This window comes from Tetrao urogallus (assembly GCF_951394365.1).
Source record: "Tetrao urogallus genome assembly, chromosome: 2".
In the NCBI taxonomy this organism is placed as follows: domain Eukaryota; kingdom Metazoa; phylum Chordata; class Aves; order Galliformes; family Phasianidae; genus Tetrao; species Tetrao urogallus.
In genome coordinates, this window is record NC_136814.1 from 47841480 (window position 1) to 47864019 (window position 22540).

The 22540-nt window shown below is 38.5% G+C and overlaps 1 protein-coding gene across 2 annotated transcripts in view; it reads left to right on the forward strand.

The window, feature by feature from the left end:
• Window positions 1-22540, forward strand: part of PLEKHG1 (pleckstrin homology and RhoGEF domain containing G1) — a gene marked incomplete at both ends in the record, with an annotated part of 88524 nt that overhangs the window by 64074 nt on the left and 1910 nt on the right. The window contains 13 exons of one of the 2 annotated variants that reach the window (XM_079550464.1): window positions 7656-7702; window positions 8151-8301; window positions 9266-9397; window positions 11753-11935; window positions 12022-12117; window positions 12247-12333; window positions 14584-14617; window positions 15767-15862; window positions 17086-17124; window positions 17577-17599; window positions 18419-18637; window positions 19084-19200; window positions 19954-21628. In XM_079550464.1, coding sequence (XP_079406590.1) covers window positions 7656-7702; window positions 8151-8301; window positions 9266-9397; window positions 11753-11935; window positions 12022-12117; window positions 12247-12333; window positions 14584-14617; window positions 15767-15862; window positions 17086-17124; window positions 17577-17599; window positions 18419-18637; window positions 19084-19200; window positions 19954-21628 — 2899 coding nt within the window. The remainder of the gene's footprint in view (window positions 1-7655; window positions 7703-8150; window positions 8302-9265; window positions 9398-11752; window positions 11936-12021; window positions 12118-12246; window positions 12334-14583; window positions 14618-15766; window positions 15863-17085; window positions 17125-17576; window positions 17600-18418; window positions 18638-19083; window positions 19201-19953; window positions 21629-22540) is intronic. The other variant, XM_079550463.1, reaches the window with a different exon arrangement.

Below are 22540 nucleotides of genomic sequence, written 5' to 3' on the forward strand. Positions count from 1 at the left end.
AGAAGTGTATCTGACCTGATGGAGTTATTGATCTAGGGTTAAGTTTTAGGTCTATTTTTGTGGAGCATTACAGTGAATCATTTTTTCCCCATTTTTTAACATGGGTGATCAACTGGTACTACTGTTATGCTTTGTCTGCTTTAAAATGACGATAGAATACAACTTAGCTGCAATTTTAGAAAAGGCAATAACTTGTCCTATTATTTTCTGAAATGCTTTTTTTTTCTTTTTTTTTCTTTTTTTTTTCTTTTTTTTTTTTTTTTGCTGAACTGAGCCATCATAACTTAGTTTTCTTTTAAAAAGAATGGCTGAAATTTTAATGTTAAGATTCAAACCTTAGTCTCTTTGAAATACTTTGGATTTGCTGAACATATTTATTCAATTGTATAATTCAGAAGTAAAAAAAATATTGAGAAGAGAAAGCTGTCAGATGCAAGAGAAATATAAAGTACCAAAGTGTCCTTTATTATAGGAAACCCAGAGAGATAGTCAGTGGGAAGGACAATGTTTATTATGTGTAGAACAACAAGAGATTAAACAATCTAGGCTACTGATGACTCAAGTTCACTGCAGACTTGATGAGAGAACCTACATTTGCCTTACATCTGTGGAGCCCAAATATGTCAAGTAATAATGCTTCTCCATGACATTTCTGGGTTAAAAGGGGCAGAAAAGGCAATGGGAAATGTAGTTTTTTAAATGTAATTTCTTCATAGTGGTGTTTGCTTGGTTTCATTAAAATAAAATAAAATCTCTGTCATATTTTAGGCTTCATCCTGAGTTCAGTATTGCCAGCACCAGCCATTTGTAAAAACAGTCCTAACATATGTATTTAGGAGTAACTGGACCACTCTATTTTGTTCATTGCTATTGTGGCACAAGGGATTTTATTGGAAAAGGAAATGACGGTAACAGATTAGGGCTGCCATTTCACTGAATTACTTGCTTGAATCGAGTTGGAGCAAGTTACTACTTATCTTTCAGCTGATCTTTTCTAAGCACTGGGAGATCTCACTGTATTTTAGCCATGTTGCAGTGGGGCTTCTGGCACGTTGTTACCATTCCAAGCATCCTATATTGAATTTAAGAAGAGTGATAAGGACAAATACAAAGTTTTGTGTGTGGAATAGAAAAAACTTACCTGTAGGTTGGGTCTGGCTGGCTGGTGAACAGCTCAGCAGGATCTGGAATTGTGGTAGACTACAGACCATGTCAGCAGTGTGCCCCTGCAGTGAAGGCCAACAGTATCTTGTATGTGTGTTAACATATAATTTGTATTAGCAAAAATACAGTTGGCAGATTTAGATAATTGTTTCTTCCCCTCTATACAGTACTTGTAAGACTGCGTAGTACTGTAAATTTTGGTTTTCTGGAACAAGAAACACACTAGAGTGATCCAGACTAGAGCAGGTCTGGAGGTTGGAAAATGTGATGTGTAAAGGCTGAAAGAACAGGATTTGTTTAGCTTGAAGAAGACAAGCTGAGTGGAAATATTTGCTGCTGTCTACAGCTGCCTGGTAAAAGAATACAGAGAAGACAAAGCTGAGATTCATTTTTGAAGGAGCACAGGGTGAGAGACAGTGGACACAAGTTGCAACAAGGGGAATTTCAGCTAGATGTGATGACTTTCAGGTTTGCTTTTAACCATGAGAGAGTGCTTGAACATCAAAATAGATTGCGTGCATCCTGTACGATCTCCATCCTTGAATACCAAACTAGATGATCTTTAAGGTCCATTCCAACCCAAGCTGTTCTACAATATTCAGAACTCCAGTAGAAAAGCAATCTGATCTAACTGGCGCTGCTCTAATATAGACATAGGACACAAAACTTTCAGAATTCCTGCTCAACATAAATTCTCCTATGATTTGCTGGTTTTACTGGGGCATTCCAAAGCTGAGGGTCCCAGTTATTCCTATGGATACTGCAGTAGAGAAAATGTATACAGCGTTGTCATGCCTTGCTATATCACAAAAGTTGTTCTTGTACTGAAGACCATTTGTGAGGCCTTCAGGATATTTACAGATGCCACAATTTGGAGTTCATAGATCTTTCTGCCATATTACAGGAATCTATCTGTGGTGACTAATGGCTGAGACATTGAAATAAAGGTGCTAAAAGTGATAACAGCAAATCCAAGAAAAAGTTGCTCCCTCTGTTGTACTAGCCAGCTGAAAGAAGTTCTCTGATAGACTTCCTGGCCATTAGTTCTAGAATCCATCTGCTTATCATCAATTTCTGGTGCTTTTTGTTCCCTTGTCAAATATTTTTAGAATTTGTTTTACTGGCAAGCAACTGCCTGATGGCTCAGAAATTGCTGGAGATTGCAGTCCTAATGAGCATTTTTTTAACTTCATCCAGATGAGTGCAAATGCTTGAAAGAAAAATAAAACAATAACATAATACTCCATAGTTCTGTTTTTGGCTGTGAAAATGTCATTACAGTAACTGTTGACTGTCTTAACAGGCTCCAGTTGTCCATTCTTTGTTGCTTGTATCTTCTCAGCGTTTAGTAGTGGAAATAAAATAGCCTTTTATGGCAGTACACAGTCCTTAAAGCCTTACGGGATTTCAGCCATTTATTGTTTGATTACTTTGAGTGTGCTAGATCTTCACTGGGATAATATTATACTGAAGTCACAGCTCACAGCTTTAGCTAATGGATGTAGCTCCAGTGGAACTTCTTAGATGTTTTTAGTGGAACTGTGCTTTGGTTATGCTAGCTCTGGCTCTAGTGGCATTTTTTTTCAACCTACTTATTCACTTGTGAATAGCTTAGTTGTTAGGAACTTTGAATGTATAATCAAGCTTTCACTGTAGGTACCATGTTTGCTCTTTGCATTTCATGATAGTAAGTAACTGAATAAAGTAATTGCCGTCTGATTCATGTGAAATAATACAAAATTGGTTTGCATGAATAATAGAATAGTTATGGTTAAAGTAAGTGGAGCTTTTTGGAACCAATAGTTCCAAAATAATAACCAAAATAAAATAAATAAATAACCAAAATATTACTGCATTAATAGCAGTAATGCTTGCTATTACTGAAAACATCTAGTGAAGTTATTTTTGTAGCATCTAGTTTTGGACTAATTTTGATAGGTTATTTTTTTGAATTTGAATGTGTTACTTGGTTTTGCTTAATAAAATTTTTTGTATAGCTTTTCATTCTTCCCTCATGCAGTCAGATACCATTGTCTTTCCTGTGTAAGGCATTTATGTTTAAATAGTAAACAGCCTTGCATCTTTTACTTCTGAGGGAAATACAATAAGGATTATCAAATCACATTAGCATGCTTTGACAAAGACGCGTAATTGTGGATTTGAGGATTTATCTTTTATTGTGTTCATTGCCCAGAGTAAATAGCTCCTAAAATGGTAGCTTTTATTTGTTAACAGACCTTGGCAAGATGTCTTCAGGGTAAATCAGCCAGTAACTTAGGATTCACTATCGGTTAAAATAGCCATACAAAGTTGTAACACACCAAAAATATTTTTAACAACTTACAACATTATACTAATTCCCTCTGTTTCTGATGTTTTTAAATCAGTTGTAACCCATGGACACAATATAGACACAAATGCAGAAGAACACTATTTGTTGTTTGATTGTGTATTATGCTTTTAACTATCTGAGATACAAAAGAGATGAATGGGTATTTATTTAATCAATGTGGAAGGGCTGCTGCACTGAAATAACCTGCCACTGAGGGTTGCAGTGCACTATGGTAGTTTCTACCAGTCCTTGGACCTTCCTTGTCATTTAGAAGAACTATATTAACTCTAGTACATTAAATGTCTTGAAGATGTTTTGCTGATAACTGTAACTGGAGGCTGACAAAAGGTTTCAGAGCAAGCTTCTCTACAGCATAATTATTCATATATAAGTTTGTTTATATGTTTTCTTGCCAATTCAGTCTTTCATTTTTGTAGTAATGATGCCAGTGTTAATTAGAAGATTGACTTCAGTATTCCACAAATTTGCATTTAAGTGAGTAGTTGTAAAGGAAAGCTTAATGCTGGCACATGACTCTTCTCACTCAGCACCTCAGAAATTTGGAACATATGTTTTCTGAAAGGCAAACCAACAGCTTAACTGAGGGGAAAGGGAGAATGACTCTAATCTAACATCTCATTAATGAAGAGGAGATCTAGGCAATTGGCTTCAGCTTACACTCTCACTCAGCTCATTTTTTATGTCTCAATTTTATTTTAAAGTGCCTTTTATGGCTATAAAAAAGCAAAATGCACCAAGAGTTGAGAGGAGATCAGGGATGTAGTCCTGTGCTTGGAGCCTTCTCACTCCACATGCAGGAGTCACACTGTGAACTAATTGAGCAGCAGGGGACAAACTATGTATAGCTGGGATCCTGTTGTGCTTGGCTTTGCTCTTCAGGGTGACTTGTAGTAAGTGGAGATAACATTTGGCTTTGGTCTCAGTGTTTTTATCCTCTGCCCTAAAAGCTTTGGACCTCCAAACTAGAAATGGCCTCTGGAGCAATTCCAGTCTCCCAGCAGAGATCACTTTTAATCTGATTTGAAGATAGCTAAGGTGAATGTAATGACTTTTAGACTGAGTAAGCATAAGACTGTCCAAAAAAATACTGATGAGCATATCTAGTGCTACACTTAGAGTGTGAAAGGGCTGATAGCAACACATTAAATCAGTCTCAGTTTTGGTTCTTCTCTTATTTCTGAATACAACACACAGCACTGGCTTTAGCCTGCATAGCTTGTGCCCTGATATGCCCTGGGAAGTCTGCTGTAAAGTAGGTAGCATCAGCCATGCATGCAAACTAGATGACTCTTCTTGAGATGCAGAGCGCCAGGTAACTAGGCAATCCATGGGAGAATGGCCATCCTGACTAGTGTGGCTTCTTTCTTCAAGCTGAGGAAGAGCAGTTGTGTAGTTCTTGGAGAGTGAATTATAGGACATATTTTAGATCAATATGTTTGATTTATTATCAAGTCTCAACTGTCTTTGAGGTGAAAAAGCAACAGATTCTCTTCTAAACTATGTGACTGCGAGATCAACTCCAGCCAGCATAGATGTTCTGTACTTTGCTTCTGTAGTCATTCTCTAAATTACATTATTCTGTGCTCGTAGGCATGGGAATTTATCACAGTTTATACCAGCAAGCCCCTAAATGAAAATTTTTTATTAGTATATGGTACTGGTGGGCAAAAAGCTGGACACAAACCAACAGTGTGTGTTTGCAGCCCAGAAAGCCAGCAGTATCCTGGGCTGCATTAAAAGAGGGATGGCCAGCAGGGAGTGGGAAGGAATTGTCCTCTCCCTACTCTGTCCTTGTGAGTTCCCATCTGGAGTACTGCCTGGTGCCCCCAAGACAGGAAGGTTGCAGAGCTGTTGGAGCAGGTCCATAGAAGGGCCTCAGAGATGATCAGAGGGCTGGAGCACTGCTCTTACGAAGAAAAGCTGAGGGAGTTGGGCTCACTAGGCTTGGAGGAGAGAAGGCTCTGGGTAGACCTCATAGCAGCATTCCAGTACTTGAGGGGCGTATAAGCAGGGTCTGAGAATGATATAACATGGGGGAATGGCTTTAAACTAAAAGAGCAGAGATTTAGATTAGATGTTAGAAGGGAATTGTTTACTCAGAGAGTGGTGAGCACACACACACAAGTTGGCCAGAGAAGCTATGGATGTTCCGTCTCTGGAGGTGTTCAGGGTCAGGTTGGATGGGACCCTGATTTCATGGGTGTCAATCTTGTCCATGGCAGAGGTTGGAACTGGATGATCTTTAAAGTCCTTCCAGCCCAAGCCATTTTATAAGTCTATGATTCTATATGCACAAATATAACAAAATACCTTTCTCCATCTCACTGAATTTCATCACAGTGAAAGGGAGGAAGGTGGCTTCTTAGGCACCCTAACTTTTTATGCATATTAGCTAGTTTGCTAATGCTTGTTGTGTCATGTATGCAATGGTCTGAGTTTCATTAGTGCTTGGTTTTGCGCTGGGACAGTTTGTAGCTGTCACCGCGAGTTCTAGGCTTGAACACTAATAAGTTGTGACAGAGGCTCGTTGTCTTTGCGTGTGGACGCAGGGCATATGTAAACTGCCACAAAAACCAGCTGCGACAGCAGAATTAGTTTAGGCATGAAAGACCAAGCTAAATTGTTTGGCTGTATTGTATTAAGACCAAATTTAGTTGATTGATGTCTAAAAGAAGAGCAGCTTAAAGTAATAGTTTGCAGCATGCTAGGGAGTAAATGGGGGTTGTAGTCCCTGAGGGAAACATTTGTTAGGAGTTTACTTGACTAATTTTTTCAAAACAGTTAATATTGAAATCCAGTAAGGAACACTGAAATTAATTACACTGAGGTTTAGTAACACTTTGTTTCATCCATGGTCATTGTGAATTGCAGCTCCACGGGAAGAATGAATGGTGCAGATTGATGTAGGGGGGAGAGGGGGAAGGGAACTGCTTCAGCTGCCTCTTTCTGATGAATAGCCAAAAAAAAAAAAAAAAATCCACTCAACAATGAGAAATAAAAGCCTCAGCCTGCATCAGCCCTCTCTCCTGATGCTCTGCATAGGGCTCTGGATATTTGGTCTCACTATTCAGAGATACCACTGCTGGGAGGGTGTTAAGGGGGCACAACTATTGTGGGGCAGTGGGTCACAGTCTGTCTTGAAGATGCTTTATGTGGAAGGCAGGGTCTTGTTTACCACCAGAGAATCATTTTTTATTGGTTTAGGACTCAGAAAAGAAATCACTGATTTCAGGATTGCCTTGCAGTTCTGCAGTTCTGCAGTCTTTATGACTCCAACATGCTGCAGAAACTGTGCACTACTTCAGATAGAAGCTGATAGGCAGACATATACTTCAAGCACATGGTAATACTTCTGGAGACTTGTTCTCACGTAGGATTAAATGATGATAATTGAGAAAGAATTTTATGCTGAGGAAGAAAGAAAGGAGTCTCAGACTCTTCACCTGAGAAGCTTGTCAGCACTAAGTGGAGTATTTCTCAGCGACGGGCAAGTGCACAAACCCACCTAAATCTAGTTACAACTTGTTTTAGTAATGACTTCCTGCTTGCATAGAGTCATAATTTACTTTAAAAAAAATCACAAAAAATCCTAAAACTTTTGTGGCATCTCATTTTCATGCTTAGACTGTGCTCACACGTGAAAGTATTTATAGTAGTTTGAAGATCGCAGTGAACATGTCCACAAAACTAAATTTTACGGGTGTGTGCTTCAGCACATGCAAAACTAGGAATGTGCAGTTCAGTTGCCTGAAGGGAGTGTGTGTGTCATTATTTTCTAAAAGATGCAGAGGTTGTCATTGATATATAGTCTGGATTTCAGGTGACATCATAAGGACCATGGAGACTCTATTTCTAGGCCACTTACTTTTTCTCTGTGTAGATTTTCTTGTTTCTTTGGTTGCTTTGGTTTTTTTTTCCTCCCTTTTCTCTGAAATTTAAGGAAAATTCTCCAGAAAGAAAAAGTGAAATTCAATAACTAGGTCTATGTTAGCTTTAAGAATATTACAGTGGAAGTGGGGAACTCACTGATTAGGAGATGAAGAATGTGTTGCTGTGGTGTCATTGTCTGTGCCTTGCACATGTGCTAACTGCTGATGTGGCAAAATCTGAATATATGAAAACCTTTCCTCCCATACAGAGTGAAGATTTCCATATATATACACAGTACTGCACCAACTATCCAAGGTAGGAGTTCTGGATTCCCTTTCTTCATTTGTCCCTTGGCTAATTAATGTAATGCAGGTTATAGTCTACTAGATATATATGTGTCTAAATGTTGTGCCCGCCCTCCATCCTTGTGCAAATTGGAGGGAAGAACAAAGATGTTAGTTTTTTAAACTTGAAAAAACAAAAAATGAAAGATGCTCACCTGTAGTTTTACTTCAGTAGATTTTGTCATTCATTGCTATTGGTCCTTAAAAAATGATGGTCATCTTCTGCATGCCCCAGATATCTAATTCCCAATTCTAAAAAAGTGGCTGAATGTTAGAAGGAAAACACTACTGAATATGTAAGATAATGTAAAAGAAGAAGCAGTGGTTGGATTAGGAACCTGCTGCCCCTTTTTGCAAGGAAAGAAAGAAATGATTCTCAACTTTACCTACAGTCTTACAAATAGGTATCATGTTTTCAGGTCAGTGGCTGTGTTGACAGAATGCATGAGGAACAAGACATTGGCCAAGTTCTTCAGAGAAAGGCAAGAAGCACTGCAGCATTCCTTGCCCCTGGGCTCCTATCTCTTGAAACCTGTCCAGCGAATCCTGAAGTATCACCTACTCTTGCACGTAAGCAATAAAACCCATTTGAATAGTGTCCCACTTAAGGCTACTGCACTGCAGTGTTCCTGCCTCTGATATAAGACTTGATTAGAACAGTTCTGGGGTTTTTTAGACACTTTATTTTGGGAGTGTTTGATTTTTACACATGGCAACTCTTCCTGTCTTCATCACTTCATAACATATGCATATGTTTTAGCTGGGGAATGTATGGTAGTTATTTTTGACATGTTGAATCAGTCTGTGCATCCAAATAGTTACATTTTTTTTAATTGTCTGTCATTCTCAAGTTCTATGGAAGATTTTTTTAATGAATAAACAATTTTGTACAAAAAAATATTGTTGCAATGAAAAGTGGGTTTTTCGCACATATTTCACTGCTGGGGGTGGTTGAAAGAAGGTATAAGTACATATAAACATCCTTGATTGGTAAGTTTCTTGTGGAGAGAAATGATTGAGGAAGTGGGAACTCTTTCCATATCCAGTGAATTGAATTAAGCAAGTTTAGGAAATTCCTGCTTTATTGTTAACATTTTCCACATATGTTTCCTATTACAGAGTCATGTTCCAGTGAAGTGTAAAGACATTGATCCTTATTTAAAAATGTCTGGTGCTTTTCTTCTCTCCAAGTGTAAAATAATGCCTAATGTAATTCCATCAGTATTTTGTAAGCATTTAGATACGTCCTATATTTTAAGAAAAGCTATTAAGCGCTGTCTGAAAAGGTCTCTTCCTGTAAGTGTGCTGTGCTGTCTTTCTGTGCCTCTGTTTGCATCAGCTGCTGGACTGTCCATAAAAGCTTTGCACTCTTAGCCATCTTGTGTTAATCAAATTGTTAACTGCATGCAATAGAAACAAGGGCAGAAACATTGCATTCAGGTGATCACAATGTGAAGACAAAATATTACAGATAAAACATAGTATTGCATCAAGCTGGAAAAAATCATTTAGAAATTATTTTTTCTTGTTGTAGGAGATAGAAAATCACCTTGACAAGGACACTGAGGGCTATGATGTGGTGCTGGATGCCATAGATACAATGCAAAGAGTGGCATGGCACATAAATGACATGAAGAGGAAACATGAACATGCCATCAGGCTTCAGGTGAGTTCCCAGAGATATTTATTGGTGTTTCTGTAAGCTGTTTTTGTCAAGCTATATGCCGTCAGCATTTTTTGGTTTAATCTTTTTCTTTTATCTTTGTCAGTCAAAATTTAAAGTCCCGTTGAGTATGCCTGTGGCTGTTTGATCTTAGAAACCATGTCATAGGTGCTACTGGGAAATCTCAGAAATCTCTTCTCTGCAAGCAGCATCCTGTACAGCATTTATTTTGCAGTAATATGGAACTTGAGATAACTTTTCTTTCTTCCTTTCCCTCAATTGTACAGCACTGCTGTACAACCCTAGGGCATGTCTTTGTTCAGAAATCGTGTGGTTTCCGATTTCTCCTTTTTGTGCTGATTAATTTTGTTTTGAGACATTTCTTGTGCTTCTTCTTCAAGTGCTTCCCCTCTTGGGCTTCTGAAGACATTTTTTTGTGTGTGTGAAAAATATAAACCTAGAAACACGATAGCTAGGAAAAGGTTAACTTCACTTTGAGTGACAGGTTTTTGAGGAGAAAGCAAAAGCTACACTGAATAATTTTTTGTCAAGAGTAAGCTACCTCACAGACTTCTTACAGATCCATCATTCTGTTTCAACAATTTCAAACATCCAAGTGAATTGCCATTTTACATTACACTTTTGTCAGCAGTATTTATATAGCTTGAAAAATTTTTTTTTAAGTTAATAAAAGAGTTTAATAGGTTTATGCCATTCCAGAAATCTGTCTCATGTAATTCTTTTATTCCTTCATGTCTTTTAACATAAACCGTACCTATTGGCCCTCATTTTTCTGTTTATACATAAGGGGAATGGGGTTACATTTGATAATGCCTTGCCTGCAGCAGTGTAACCTTTGCCACACATTGCTGGAAATGCATGCTAATGACTTCTACAAACAGTTTGCTATAAATCTGACTAAAGATAACCAGTAATATTTGGCAATAAAGAGGGCTAAACGCTCTTGGAAAAGTGCATATTATAAATTTATTAAGCGGAGCTGGCAAATGTATGAGCTTGTGGAAAACGTTTGTGTTACCCTTTCTAAAAGTAAAATCTGTTTCTGCAGCCACAGGGGGGATAGGTCTTCTGTGAGCTCTCACACTGCCATTGTCTGCAGTTCTGAAAGTACTGCAACAGTGATTCCAGCGCCGAGTCTCCCTGGACACTGGTGAAACTGATTGCTGTGCTACACTCCAACTTATTTACAAGTTCCTTAAGGGACCTTAAAAATGCAATGTTTTGTTATGTTTTCGTTTGATTTTGGCTTTTTAAGGAGTTTTGCATGTAGTCCAAAATGTGCTGCTCTGTGCATTTAGGTTTTCTTCCTGTGTATGCCCTAGGCTGCATTTGGGCTCAAATATACCAGAAAGATTTATATCTGATGGCTGTATGAAATGTTTTAGAGTCCAGCCCAGAATGAGGAAATCTGTCTGCTTTGCTAATGCTAGATTAAAGTCAATGGAAGTTTTAAAACGTTTCCTTACTTGAGATTCAGTCTGCTCTTAGTTTGCTGTACTGTGCTGAAATTTTGTATCTGTGCCTCTGACAGAAAAAATGAGCAATTTAGGAAACAATAGTCCTAGCCAAGTAATACAAATTTTTTAAGATGTTCTTAGATGTTTCCCTGGCATTTTTCTCTTAAAGGATAAATAGAATCATAGAATCACTCAGGTTGGAAAAGACCTTAAAGATCATCGAGTCCAACCATAACCTAACCATACTACCCTAACCACCCTCTGCTAAATCATGTCCCTGAGCACCACATCCAAACGGTTTTTAAACACATCCAAGGATGGTGACTCAACCACCTCCCTGGGGAGCCTATTCCAGTGCTTAACAACTCTTTCTGTAAAGAAGTTTTTCCTGATGTCTAACCTAAACTTACCCTGATACAACTTAAGGCAATAAGGTGAGAAATATCTGTGTTACGTCTACAGATCATTACAAATGCAAAAGAATCTTGCCATCTTTAAGCAATCAGTTGACTAAATCACTTCTCGTCTTTTGGTCTTCTGAGAAATATCTCCACAACAACTCCAGGGAGCATCTGCTCTGGTGAGCCTATCAGACACAGAGATACAGGCAGCCCTGGGAAACTCCAGGCTCTTCACTGTGTTCCCGCAGACATAACCAGGATTCAGGAGGGCACGCTTTAGTCTGTGCTTAGCATCAGGTGTGCAAGCACCTGGCTGTGATTTGCACCTAACCCAATAACCTCAGCACCAGCATACAGTGACTTTGTGCTGTTGAATGTTATATAGGAGAGCAGGAATGGCCTCAGCAGATTGATCTTTGAATCTATTTATGTAAAAGCACTGATATGCATGTAAATTGTTTTCCTTTGATCTGTTGCAGGAGATACAGAGTTTGCTCACCAACTGGAAAGGGCCAGATCTCACTAGTTACGGAGAGCTGGTTCTAGAGGGAACGTTTCGCATTCAGCGAGCCAAAAATGAGCGCACGCTGTTCCTCTTTGACAAGCTGCTGCTAATCACGAAAAAGAGAGACGAGATGTTTGCATACAAAGCTCACATACTGGTATGTCAGAGAGCAGATTATCATGTGCTGTCTCTCAGTCTCTGAAACTCTAGCATGATTTGCAGTGCCGCGTCTCTCTGTTACAGTGTGGGAATCTTATGCTGGTTGAAGTAATACCGAAGGAACCACTCAGCTTCAGTGTCTTCCACTATAAAAATCCCAAGATGCAACATACTGTCCAGGTATGACAGAAAACTCCTTGCCCACTGCATAGCCTGGTTGATGCCCATAAGCTATTCCTGACCCTGCATAGTGCAGGAATGCTCTTTCTTGGGGTGCTGATTTTTTTTTTTTAATTTTATTTTAATCAGGCAAAATCACAGCAAGACAAACGGCTTTGGATTCTTCACTTGAAGAGGTTAATTCTAGAAAATCATCCTGCTAAAATTCCCGCCAAGGTAAAAATAATAAGTAGATATATAAAACTCAACTCCTTGAACGTGCATATGTAGCACATGGCAGTTTTCACAGAAAGAAACATCCCTCCCTTCACAACACATCTTAGTCATATCATCGCTTTTTGACAGTGCATCCATTCGTGAACAACTGTTATCAAAGGTGAAGCACAAGAAAAATAAAATTTCATTAAAAAATCTCTAGTGAACGCCTTGAGACTCTCTGAGAATGGCAGCTACTTCCATTAGACCAGACTGATAATTTAGTTCCACAAAAAGGTTAAATGTACCATTAGTTTTGTTTTTATTGCTCTTTTTGTAAGTTTCGATATAAAAAAACATCAAAAACTAAAATAACTGTTGTTGCTTATATCCATTAATCATAATATATTTTATTAGGGCTGCTCTGGAAGTAATGCCTTCTATTTTATTATGTTGCCCCATGTTTTGTTAGTTGCAAGATGAGTTGCAATTTGGAGAAAGTTTAAACTCTCGAATATTGATATGTTCTTTTCTTATATCTTTGAAAGTCCCTAAAAATTAATGGCAAGATTCTACTAAAAGCGCCTACTGGGGTTGGTATATGAGTAGAAGAATTTAACCGGGTTAGCAGCATTACTGTCCACATCAGGATTTGCCCACTAAGACATGAGTAACAGCAGTGAAGTGTCAGAAAACTCTATTGGAAGAGAGCATACCTTGGCTTGAAACTGCCTGTCTGCATGACACTGAGGTGTGCTAATTGCAGCATGTGTAGACATTGCCAAGCTAGTTTGAATCTGTCCTGGTTAGATAGCGTAGCAGCGAAGGCATTTGCAGCATGTGCTTCACTTTGCAAATGCACACACCCATCCTGAGCCCTGCATCTTTAGCTGGGACATCTAGGCCCTTTTTTTGTGAGCCAGGAAGTGTTATGACAGAAAACAAGGCACAGTTCTGCATTTTCTCATAGTTGTCAGATACCTACTGATACAGTCTTCATAGCTGTAATGCTTGCAAGTAGGGAAATCTGGTCCTTTTATTTATCAAATCCTGTCTTAGACCTCTGAGTGATGTTTCCCAGTGTAACTTATTGCATCTTCACACTATTCAGAGTTAACTCTATCCATGACTCACGACAATGACTCTAGTTGGAAGCAAGATCATATTTCTGATATTTTTGTTCACTGAATTTTTCTTTTCTATTACTATTTTCGCTCATTTTTATGCTGTAATGAATAAGTGAGTGTTACCTGTGACTGGCATACACAGAGGTGTATTAAGTAACATTTTCAACAAAAAAGGAGAGTTAAGGAGGAAGAAGTCATAGCAATTGCATTTTGTATTTCTTCTTATGTATCTGATCGACAGATGTCACTGAGAATATAATGATTGCACTGGTATTCATGCTTGTGTGAATATTTTTTGGTAACTATTTGATTGTAAGAAGAAATGCTTCAGCATTACTTCATATATTTTGTATAATTTTTGTGTATTTTTTCCTCTGTGGATTTTTTTATCAATGGAAAAAAATTACCTCATAACGTCATTTTTGGCTCTGAAAAATAATTTCTTTTGAGGAAGAAAAAGCCTGACCAAATAAATCTCTGAGATTAGCACACATTTGTGCACACATTTTGGCAAATTTGTGCTTGCTATTCATGAGACTCTTCTCTGCCTGGCTTTTGAGGGATTTAATACTAGTCCACATGTGACACCTGGTGGAAAATCACTGAACTGCATCCAGAGAGGATCAAACAGGTTAACTCGATTACTATATTTCAGTTTATTTTCTTCCCGGCTGATGCACCTGATAAAAAAACCCTGCTTATTTTCCTTAAAGAAAAAGGTAGTTTTTGGTGGCTGAAATCTACTTGTAGGCATCACTCCCTCCTTCAGAAATTCCCTATCTCAATGGGTACTGTGAGTACACGGTCCTCCCTTTCCACTGCCAGAGTGGAGGCAGAGAGGGCATGTGCAGAGAACAACAGTTTTTGTGATGCTCTGAAGATGAACTCCAGAAAAATCCTGCCACCAAAATTCTTCTCAATGTATGTAACGTGTGAAGCATAGAGACCAGGAGAAAAAGGCAATGCCAGCAGTATTTCTTAGTTCAAAAATTAAACTTAACTGTCTGAAAACAAACAAACAAACGAACAAAAAACCCTGAAATCTGTAACATTCAACATAATTAATAACATAATAAATCCTTCAATTTGTAATTTATCTTTTTCAGTTTTCCTTTCTTCATTTGTTTATGTTCTTCTCTTTCAGGCCAAACAGGCAATTCTAGAAATGGATGCCATACGTAAGTTGATTGTTTTTTGCTTCCATTTAAAAAAAATGCACAAAACTGCCTTCAAAACCTCAGCTTTGAATGTTGTTTCCATCTGAAATGGGAGAAGGTCATGTTTACATTCCTTGATCCTGCTTTGATGGGAAAAAAATGAAAAATGTTTGCAGATCCTTTGGGACTCTCTGGTCACTGCATTGATGGATCTTCATCTGACAAGTTATGTCTCATGATTAAAAAGGAAGAAGCAGATTAGACCTTCTGTAAATACTGGTTATTCTGTTTTTCTTATTCCATGCTGACTAAATACATAATCTTTCCTCCTTCTGTGACATAAACTCATTCTGGCTAGAGTTCACTGAATAAAAAATGCAGGTCTACGTACATACTGCTGGTATGACTTTCTCATGCTGGCAGACCTGCTGCTGGAGGAGTGTGAGGGCAGCCACAGTGCGCACAGACTTAACTGGGAGCCCAGCAGGGGCACTCAGTATGGGCTGCCTGTGCTGGCTGCCCTGTCATCCGAGTGGCTGGGCTTGTGGCTGTGTTGGAAACCAACTTCATCTATGGTGTAGTCACAAGTTTTATGCTGGGACCCAACATTCTAGTGCTTTACAGATGTTTGACTGAAGAATTTGTCTGCCTGTCACAGGAGTCAGGGTTCAGGAGAGAACACAATGCTGCTGCTGCATGTTCTGAATCCAGCTCCCTCTGCACTGGCCTTTCTGTTGCACCTCTTTGCTGCCTTTCGTGCTTTTGTGTTAGTTCTTTTTGTTGCAGCTGTTCCTGGCAACAAAGGGAAATGAGAACGGTAATCTTACACTGGAAGTGCTTGAATCATGGAGTAAAGAAGCCTTGTTATTCATTTACATAATTGTCATGAAGAATGGGTCGAGAAGGCTCAGGCTGAGATACTAGCAAACAATTGAAGATAATAATTGTGCTATCAGTGTTCTGGGTTAGCAATCTGGAGCAAGGTGCAACTAAATGGGCAAAATGTTACTATGGCCAAGTGCCTAAGTTACCTGTGGCTGTGAACTGCACTTGTTTTGCTTCAGGTTCCCATGTGCCATGGCGTGAATCACACAGGAAAGAAGGCACTGCCCCCAGGGAGCTGCTGAGACCTGTGCAGTTAACACACCTTTGCCTCTGCTTATTCCACAGATCACCCAGGATTCCATTATAGCCCTGAGGGCGAAATAAAATCATCATACCAGCCTAAAGAAGGCACTACTCAACAGAGAGTGAGAAGGAAATCAGGTGAATAATCTCATTTTAATAAATGAAGATGATAAGGAAAAGCAAGATGGATTGTTTAGGGTTGGTTGAGTCTGTGCACGTAACATTGGTCTTTAGCTTACACTCCACTGAGATTCTGCAGAGCTCAGTTCCTCTGATACACAATTGAAATATCTTGTTAAGCTTTGTTGTTTGTGCAATTTAATTCTTGTATCCACCATTTGCATTTTGTTTCATGAATATACATTCCTAAGGGTGGATGCATTTACAACAGTTGGTATTTTCTAATGGACAGAAGAATGCATAAACAGGAAAGCCAGTCACATTATTTAAATCTGACCTTTCTTGTCCTCCCCTTCCCAAGTAATTATTGTCTCAGAAGTGATTCTATCTTATGATAGGTTTGTTACTTCAACATTTAACTACTACCTATTTACCATAATGTCTGCCATAACCATCTCTTAAATCTTTGTTAATCATTAGTTCTCTTCTGTTTTTCTCTCTACTGGTTCATAGATCCATAATTATTGTTAGTTTAGTGTTGAAGACATTACAAATGTCTGTGTAGTTGAGTGACTGCATATTGCAGTCCCTGTGCTCAACTATTTAAAGACATTTCTTACTAAGATAAGATGTGTAACATCGTGTACTGGGAATGACTTAAATAGGGTTCATGAGAGACTGATGTAGTGATTTATTGTATAGTGGCACTGGTGTTCAAAAAACCCAAACCTTTTTAGGCATCTTTCTCTGTTTCTGAGGTGAAACAAATGGATGCTCTTTTGCCCATAAAAGGAATACTACAAAATGTTGACTGGATAGATGGATGGACTAACATTTAGCTACTTAAAATTTAAAAATATTGCCTTATAGATTTTTCTCAGTACCTCATACGTATGTCTGTTTTGAATATGGAAACCTCCAGCAACTCCAAGCAGTAGGATAAATGAGAACTGAGTCTTATGAAACCAGGAATCCTAACCTGGGTTTAAAATTTATGTGTGTCTTGTTGTATAGAGAACAGCTGATAGCTGGCATTAGGAACATGTAAGTAGTTTGGTAACAGCTGTGGGTATGATATTTCAAGAAATTCTGTTTTTCTAAGAATGTGATTTAGCTGAGTGATTAAGAACAGAAGATCTGGTTTTCCTGCCAGGAGCTTAAATTTTGATGTCTGTGCTATGAAAAGATAACTATAGCTTTCTTTGTGATGCAAGAGTGCTTAAACACATTGTCTTTTTCAGAACCCTCATCCAGAGTCCATAAAGTTCTGAAGTCAAATGGTAAGCTGCTTCCTCTACTGCTTACTTACCCAGTGTTTCCAATTTTGTAGAACAAGTAAAAATGTATCCTCTTCTCCTGTAACTTACCCTACATACACATTTGAGAGGCAAAGAAAACAAAATCTCATGTTTAAATCTAATATTTCATTTTCCATGCTTGGGTTTTGGTCCTGTAAGTGTCTTAGCAACTGGTAATTGAACACCAGGAGCCAGCCACTGTGAATAGCTGCCTGCATTACATCATTCTGTCAAATCGGGACCTCAGGTGGAAATATCAGAAAACTACTGTTTTCTCTTGTTTTATCAGAGACCTTCAAGTGAATATTGCTGTTTCATTTGATCCTCTTTTGGGAATTCATCACTGGGATATGAGTCTAGCATTAAGCCAGTGGAATAGGTTGATAGCTGTTTGATTATTCATTTATGATGAAGTATATGTTTCTATTTTTCAGATATAAGCCCAGATATGCAGAAGGTAGGCCATTTCTTGTACTTCCTGCTTTGCACATTCAAATAGCACGTAACTAACAAGAGTATATTTTCTGTAGAATCCACATCTCCTTGGCTGTGTTGGTTTAAAGAAAGAAACAAAGACATAAATGTTGTTTATAATGTCTCCAGTAGCATTATTGAAATTAACGAAACACAGCTAACTACTTCAGGAATATCTAGCAAACAAAAATTAACTGCTCCACATTCTTGTACTTTATAACACAGTACAAAGAACTGTTAATGTCCTAGTGATTCTTATAAATACCACTATAATCACAGGAGTGCTGTGTATAAAGATAGTGTGTATTCTTTGGAGAACAAAAAAAAAAAGAGCTTATTCTTTTACAATTCATATACTGTATATAAATCATTACATGTGACCAGGGTCAATATAGCTTAAGCATGATGTAAATAAGCTTTTCTCATTTACACATTTTTGGTAAGAATTTGTTACGAAGTTCCAGTGCAGTTTGAAAATCTCTTGCTCAATTCCAGGTCCTGATCTTATTTGGGATGTGAATTAAGGAGAGTTTGTGGAAAATTTGTTAACAGGGTACATTAGATGTGACTTAATTGGGACACCATAAAACTGAAGCCCATAATTATACGCATTTATCAATTTTTTTCAGTTCCAAGCATTATATGGAAAAATTCTGATTGCTTTAATTCTTTGCTTATAGATCTCATTTCAGCACAGCAAACTGAATGTAGCTTAATCACTGTCTAGAAGACTGATGCAAAGCAGTGCCATACTGAAATATATAATTTATGTAACTTTTAATCAATGCTTTTATTTCTTAAGCGGATCTGTATTGAAGGAGCCCTGTTATCTCAAGCCACCAAACTAGGATCAAATGAATCCCTGCTGAATTCTAGGAAAAAGGGTTCATTGGAATCCAGTGGGCTAGAGAGCCAATTTCAAGGGCCCACTGAGCCAGCCTACAACAGCGATCAGGATGAAAATCTCCAAACATCTGCTGCAGAACAGGTTGATGCTGATGATGAAGAAGAATCTGAACAGGTAGGATAAGGAATAGAATAATTTTTTTTTTTCTCTCGTGGAGTGGATGGAAAGTAGATTAAAAGTACCTGTAAAATTGCAAGGAGGAATGAACATCTTAGAAGTGTTTGCAACAACTTCTCCTCATAAATATTTTTATTTTTATAAATATTTTATTTCCTTTCTCCTAATTCAGTTCTTGTGTATTCTTCTACATCTGTGTTCCTGCACATTCTGCTTTCATCTCCTTGTATGGATTGACTTCATTTAATTGGTTATTATAAAGAAAGTTTTCTAGACTCTGAATCATTCCTGTGTGCTCCGAATACTCTTGAGCATTTCATTATTCAGCTGTGGATATGTGACCTGGCTCTGCTATTCTAGCTCCTTAGTAACCTTTGAATATGGCTGCACAAAGCAGTGTGGATTTTAATGCTCCTAACTTGTTCTGTTCTTTTAAATCACAGGGAATGCAACAAAATTCACTACAGAAATCAAAAGGAGGAAGGAAAAGACTTAATAGTCAAGCTGCTGAAAATGTTGAAAAAAGGAGAAGTGTGAATCTCAACAAGTGTGAAATTCAGGTATATAAACTTTTACTTTGGTTTTGCTGTGCATCATAGGTATGTTAAAGAAATGTGTGGATTCCTTTAGGTAGACAGAGAAGTCATTCCATGTTTTTCATGTGCATGAACCTCAAAGAGTATTCTCTGGGGGACAGGAAAACAAAACAAAGTGATCAACCTTAACTTAATCCAAAAGAAGGAATCTTCTCTCTCTCTGCCAGATACACCTACAGCATCCTTCATGTTTGCATTAGCAGGCATACGACCTTGTTGAAAAAGTTGAAAATTTACTCCAAAAAAGAAAATGAAAAATTTTCAATGGCATGTGCTAGAGAGCACAACACCTTTCTGCTAGGATTATATGCAATGGGACAGGGAAGAGAACAAAACTTTTGGCACAAGACCAGAGTAAGATTAGTTAAATCTAATTGTGGAACTGCAGAGTTAGCATAAAAGGTTTAACCCAACCCTGCCAAATAAATTTGCCTTTAATTACTCATGCTTTAGCGTAATCCCAGTGTCTCTTATTTGAAGTAAGATGATATTAAATGCCAAGAGTGAACTCTGAGCCAGGGAAAGGATTAAGGGACAAAGTAATCTGGCACTAACACAATGGTTCCCCTGCTGAGTAGCCTGCTTATCCTACCCATCTCCACCTGACTCCATGCTGCAGGACAACCCTGATAATGTGAAAGTTCTGTGAACAGAAGGAATTTTTGTGTTATTGCAGGGGACAGACTAACATTACCTGCATATTTCAAATCTCCACAGAGCTCCAAGGATCCTTCAGATGAAGAGTCAAGCCAGCTGAATACCAATCTCCCATTTTCCTGTTCAGCTAGACAGTCGCAGTCACCCAGACAGTTCAACACACCCCAGAACAACTCACTGATCATGAATATCCTGGGGGGAACCACCTCTGTCAGAAACATCTGGACAGACCACCAAATTAGGCAGGCTTTGTTTCCCAGCCGACGTCCACCTTATGAGAATGAAGATGATGATGATGATTATCAGATGTTTATGCCATCAATGTCTTCGTCCAACACTGGTTCAGCTGTTAGTGGAGAAAGGAGGGGTCACTCTGATCGGCCTTGCAGCTGGCACCTGGGGGTAGTGCATCAAAATGAAACTCCTAGCTCCAATCGTCATAAAATTGTTCGAAGGGCCAGTAGTGCTGGTGAAAGCAACACGTGTCCAACCATCACCAGATGTAAAATCAGTGAGCGCAGTTCTCGAAGGGATGTGAAAAGAACAGAGGCGAACAGTACGAATGCATATCCTGAATCTTCAGAGGAGCTGACCATTGATGATATTGAACATGTTTATGACAACATAAGCTACGAAGACTTGAAGCTGATGGGTCTGACAAGAAGGGAGGAAACACACCCTGGTCCCCAGAGATCTGCTAGAGACTCTCTTTACGAGGAGGAAAACAAAAGCAGCTTAAATTCGCCCTCCAAAAAGAGGACAGCAAATCAAAGCAGAGCCTCCCTTCATGCTAGCAGAGATGAGATCCTACTTGGTAGAGAAGCACCTACTTCAAGTTTGGATGAGCTCAGGATTGTTGAAGATAACATCTATGACACCATTGTGCTTCCAGAAACACCACTATTGAAATTTAAACATGATCCCTTAAAATGCTCTAAAAAGTGGAGTTTACTGGGCCTGGAAAAAGATGTGACATGTTCTGACAATCAACAGCAGTTTGTTTCTGAAGAGAGTCTCCAGTTCAGTGAAGATGAGAGTCCTTACCATCGTCTTCCCATTGACAATGACTATCTGAGCTTCGTAGATAGCTCTTCCAATTCTGACTCGCTGTCTCATAAGTCTGCAGCAGATAAACTCTCAGAGGAAGTAGATGAGATCTGGAATGACCTGGAAAACTACATCAAGAAGAATCAGGAAAAGACAAGAGATCGGCATCTTGCAGCCTTTCCTGTTTGTAAAGATGATATACAGGAAAGGCTGCATGCTGGTAGTACACCTGAACTGAGTAAAGATGTAGAATACTCATTGTCTACTCTCTCTCTTCCAGAAACTCCTATTTTCCCTAAAACTGTGAAACCCAGGGCTGCCACCATAAGTGAGGCTAGTCTCAGGCTTGAAGACACTATGGCATGCAAGGAAAGCTCTTTAGCAAGTCTGAACAGATCTTCCTTCTCGGGTGAGGTGCCATTTGTGGACAGCCCATACGAATCTGCCAATAGTATTCTGTCCAGTGCACATACAGAGTGCATGGAAAATGACCTGGCTATTGTGGATAAAACAAAGAACAGAGTTTTTATGATGGCAAGGCAATACAGTCAGAAAATTAAGAAAGCTAACCAGCTTTTGAAAGTTAAAACTCCTGAGCAGGAACAGCCAGCTAGCAGACAACAGAAACTGAAGCACAAAGATCTTGCTGCTATTCTCGAGGAGAAGAAACAAGGTGGTCCTGCTATTGGTATGTTAAAAATATTCCTGTACAGATTTACTTCTTTAGGTACTTACAGTAAAATTCATGTACTGAATTGGAGGATAGAATCTTCCTTACCTTATTAACTGAATATCAGTACTGTCTTCTTGGTGTCATGGTTTTATGACACTGAAAGGAATTTCCTGTGACTGCTTCTGATGTGAATAGTCCTTTATATCTCAATAAATTCTTGCCATTGCTTGATAAAATAGGGAAGAAATAGTCTGGGGCATTGGCGGGGGGGATAGGCTCAGCTTAGGCTGGAATTAGAAATCATGTCTGAAGCATCATTGGCCTCTTTACAAAAAAAAAAAAAAAAAAAAAAAAAAAAAGCACCAAAAAACAAACAACAAAAAAAACCCAATCCTGCAATTATTTCCTTTAATAGAGTGATCTTCCTATTTTGAATAAAAAGGTGCAGAGATTTGCCTTCATAAACCATGTTACCAGATTTGCTCAGGTAACATCCACGTCACGCTTACAGGCATAAGGAATGAGGTCAGATAAGAAGGTTGGTCTTCTTATTCTCTATAATGAATGTGCAAAGTAATGGATATGCTGCAAGACTTTTGGAGATTTTTTTGTCCATATTCAGTTGAAACAAATTGGAGAAGTGAAGCCAGTGGACTCCACATGCTAGTGTCATTATCGCCTTTATAGAAGTCTCTAAATATCCCATTTACCAGGCCATTTTCAGAAAGTTCTTTTCCATTTTGTCATGAAACAGTTTACAATTGGAACTGTGTGTTTCCTTTATCTTGTAGTGTTGTTTGCCACTAGATTAAATGTAGTAAATATTAGAGCACTATACACCAAGTCATGCTGGCAGAATTGCTCAAGAATTAGACACTGAGGCAAATTCTAAGATTGAGAATTTGAAAAAACATCCCAGAATTCAGT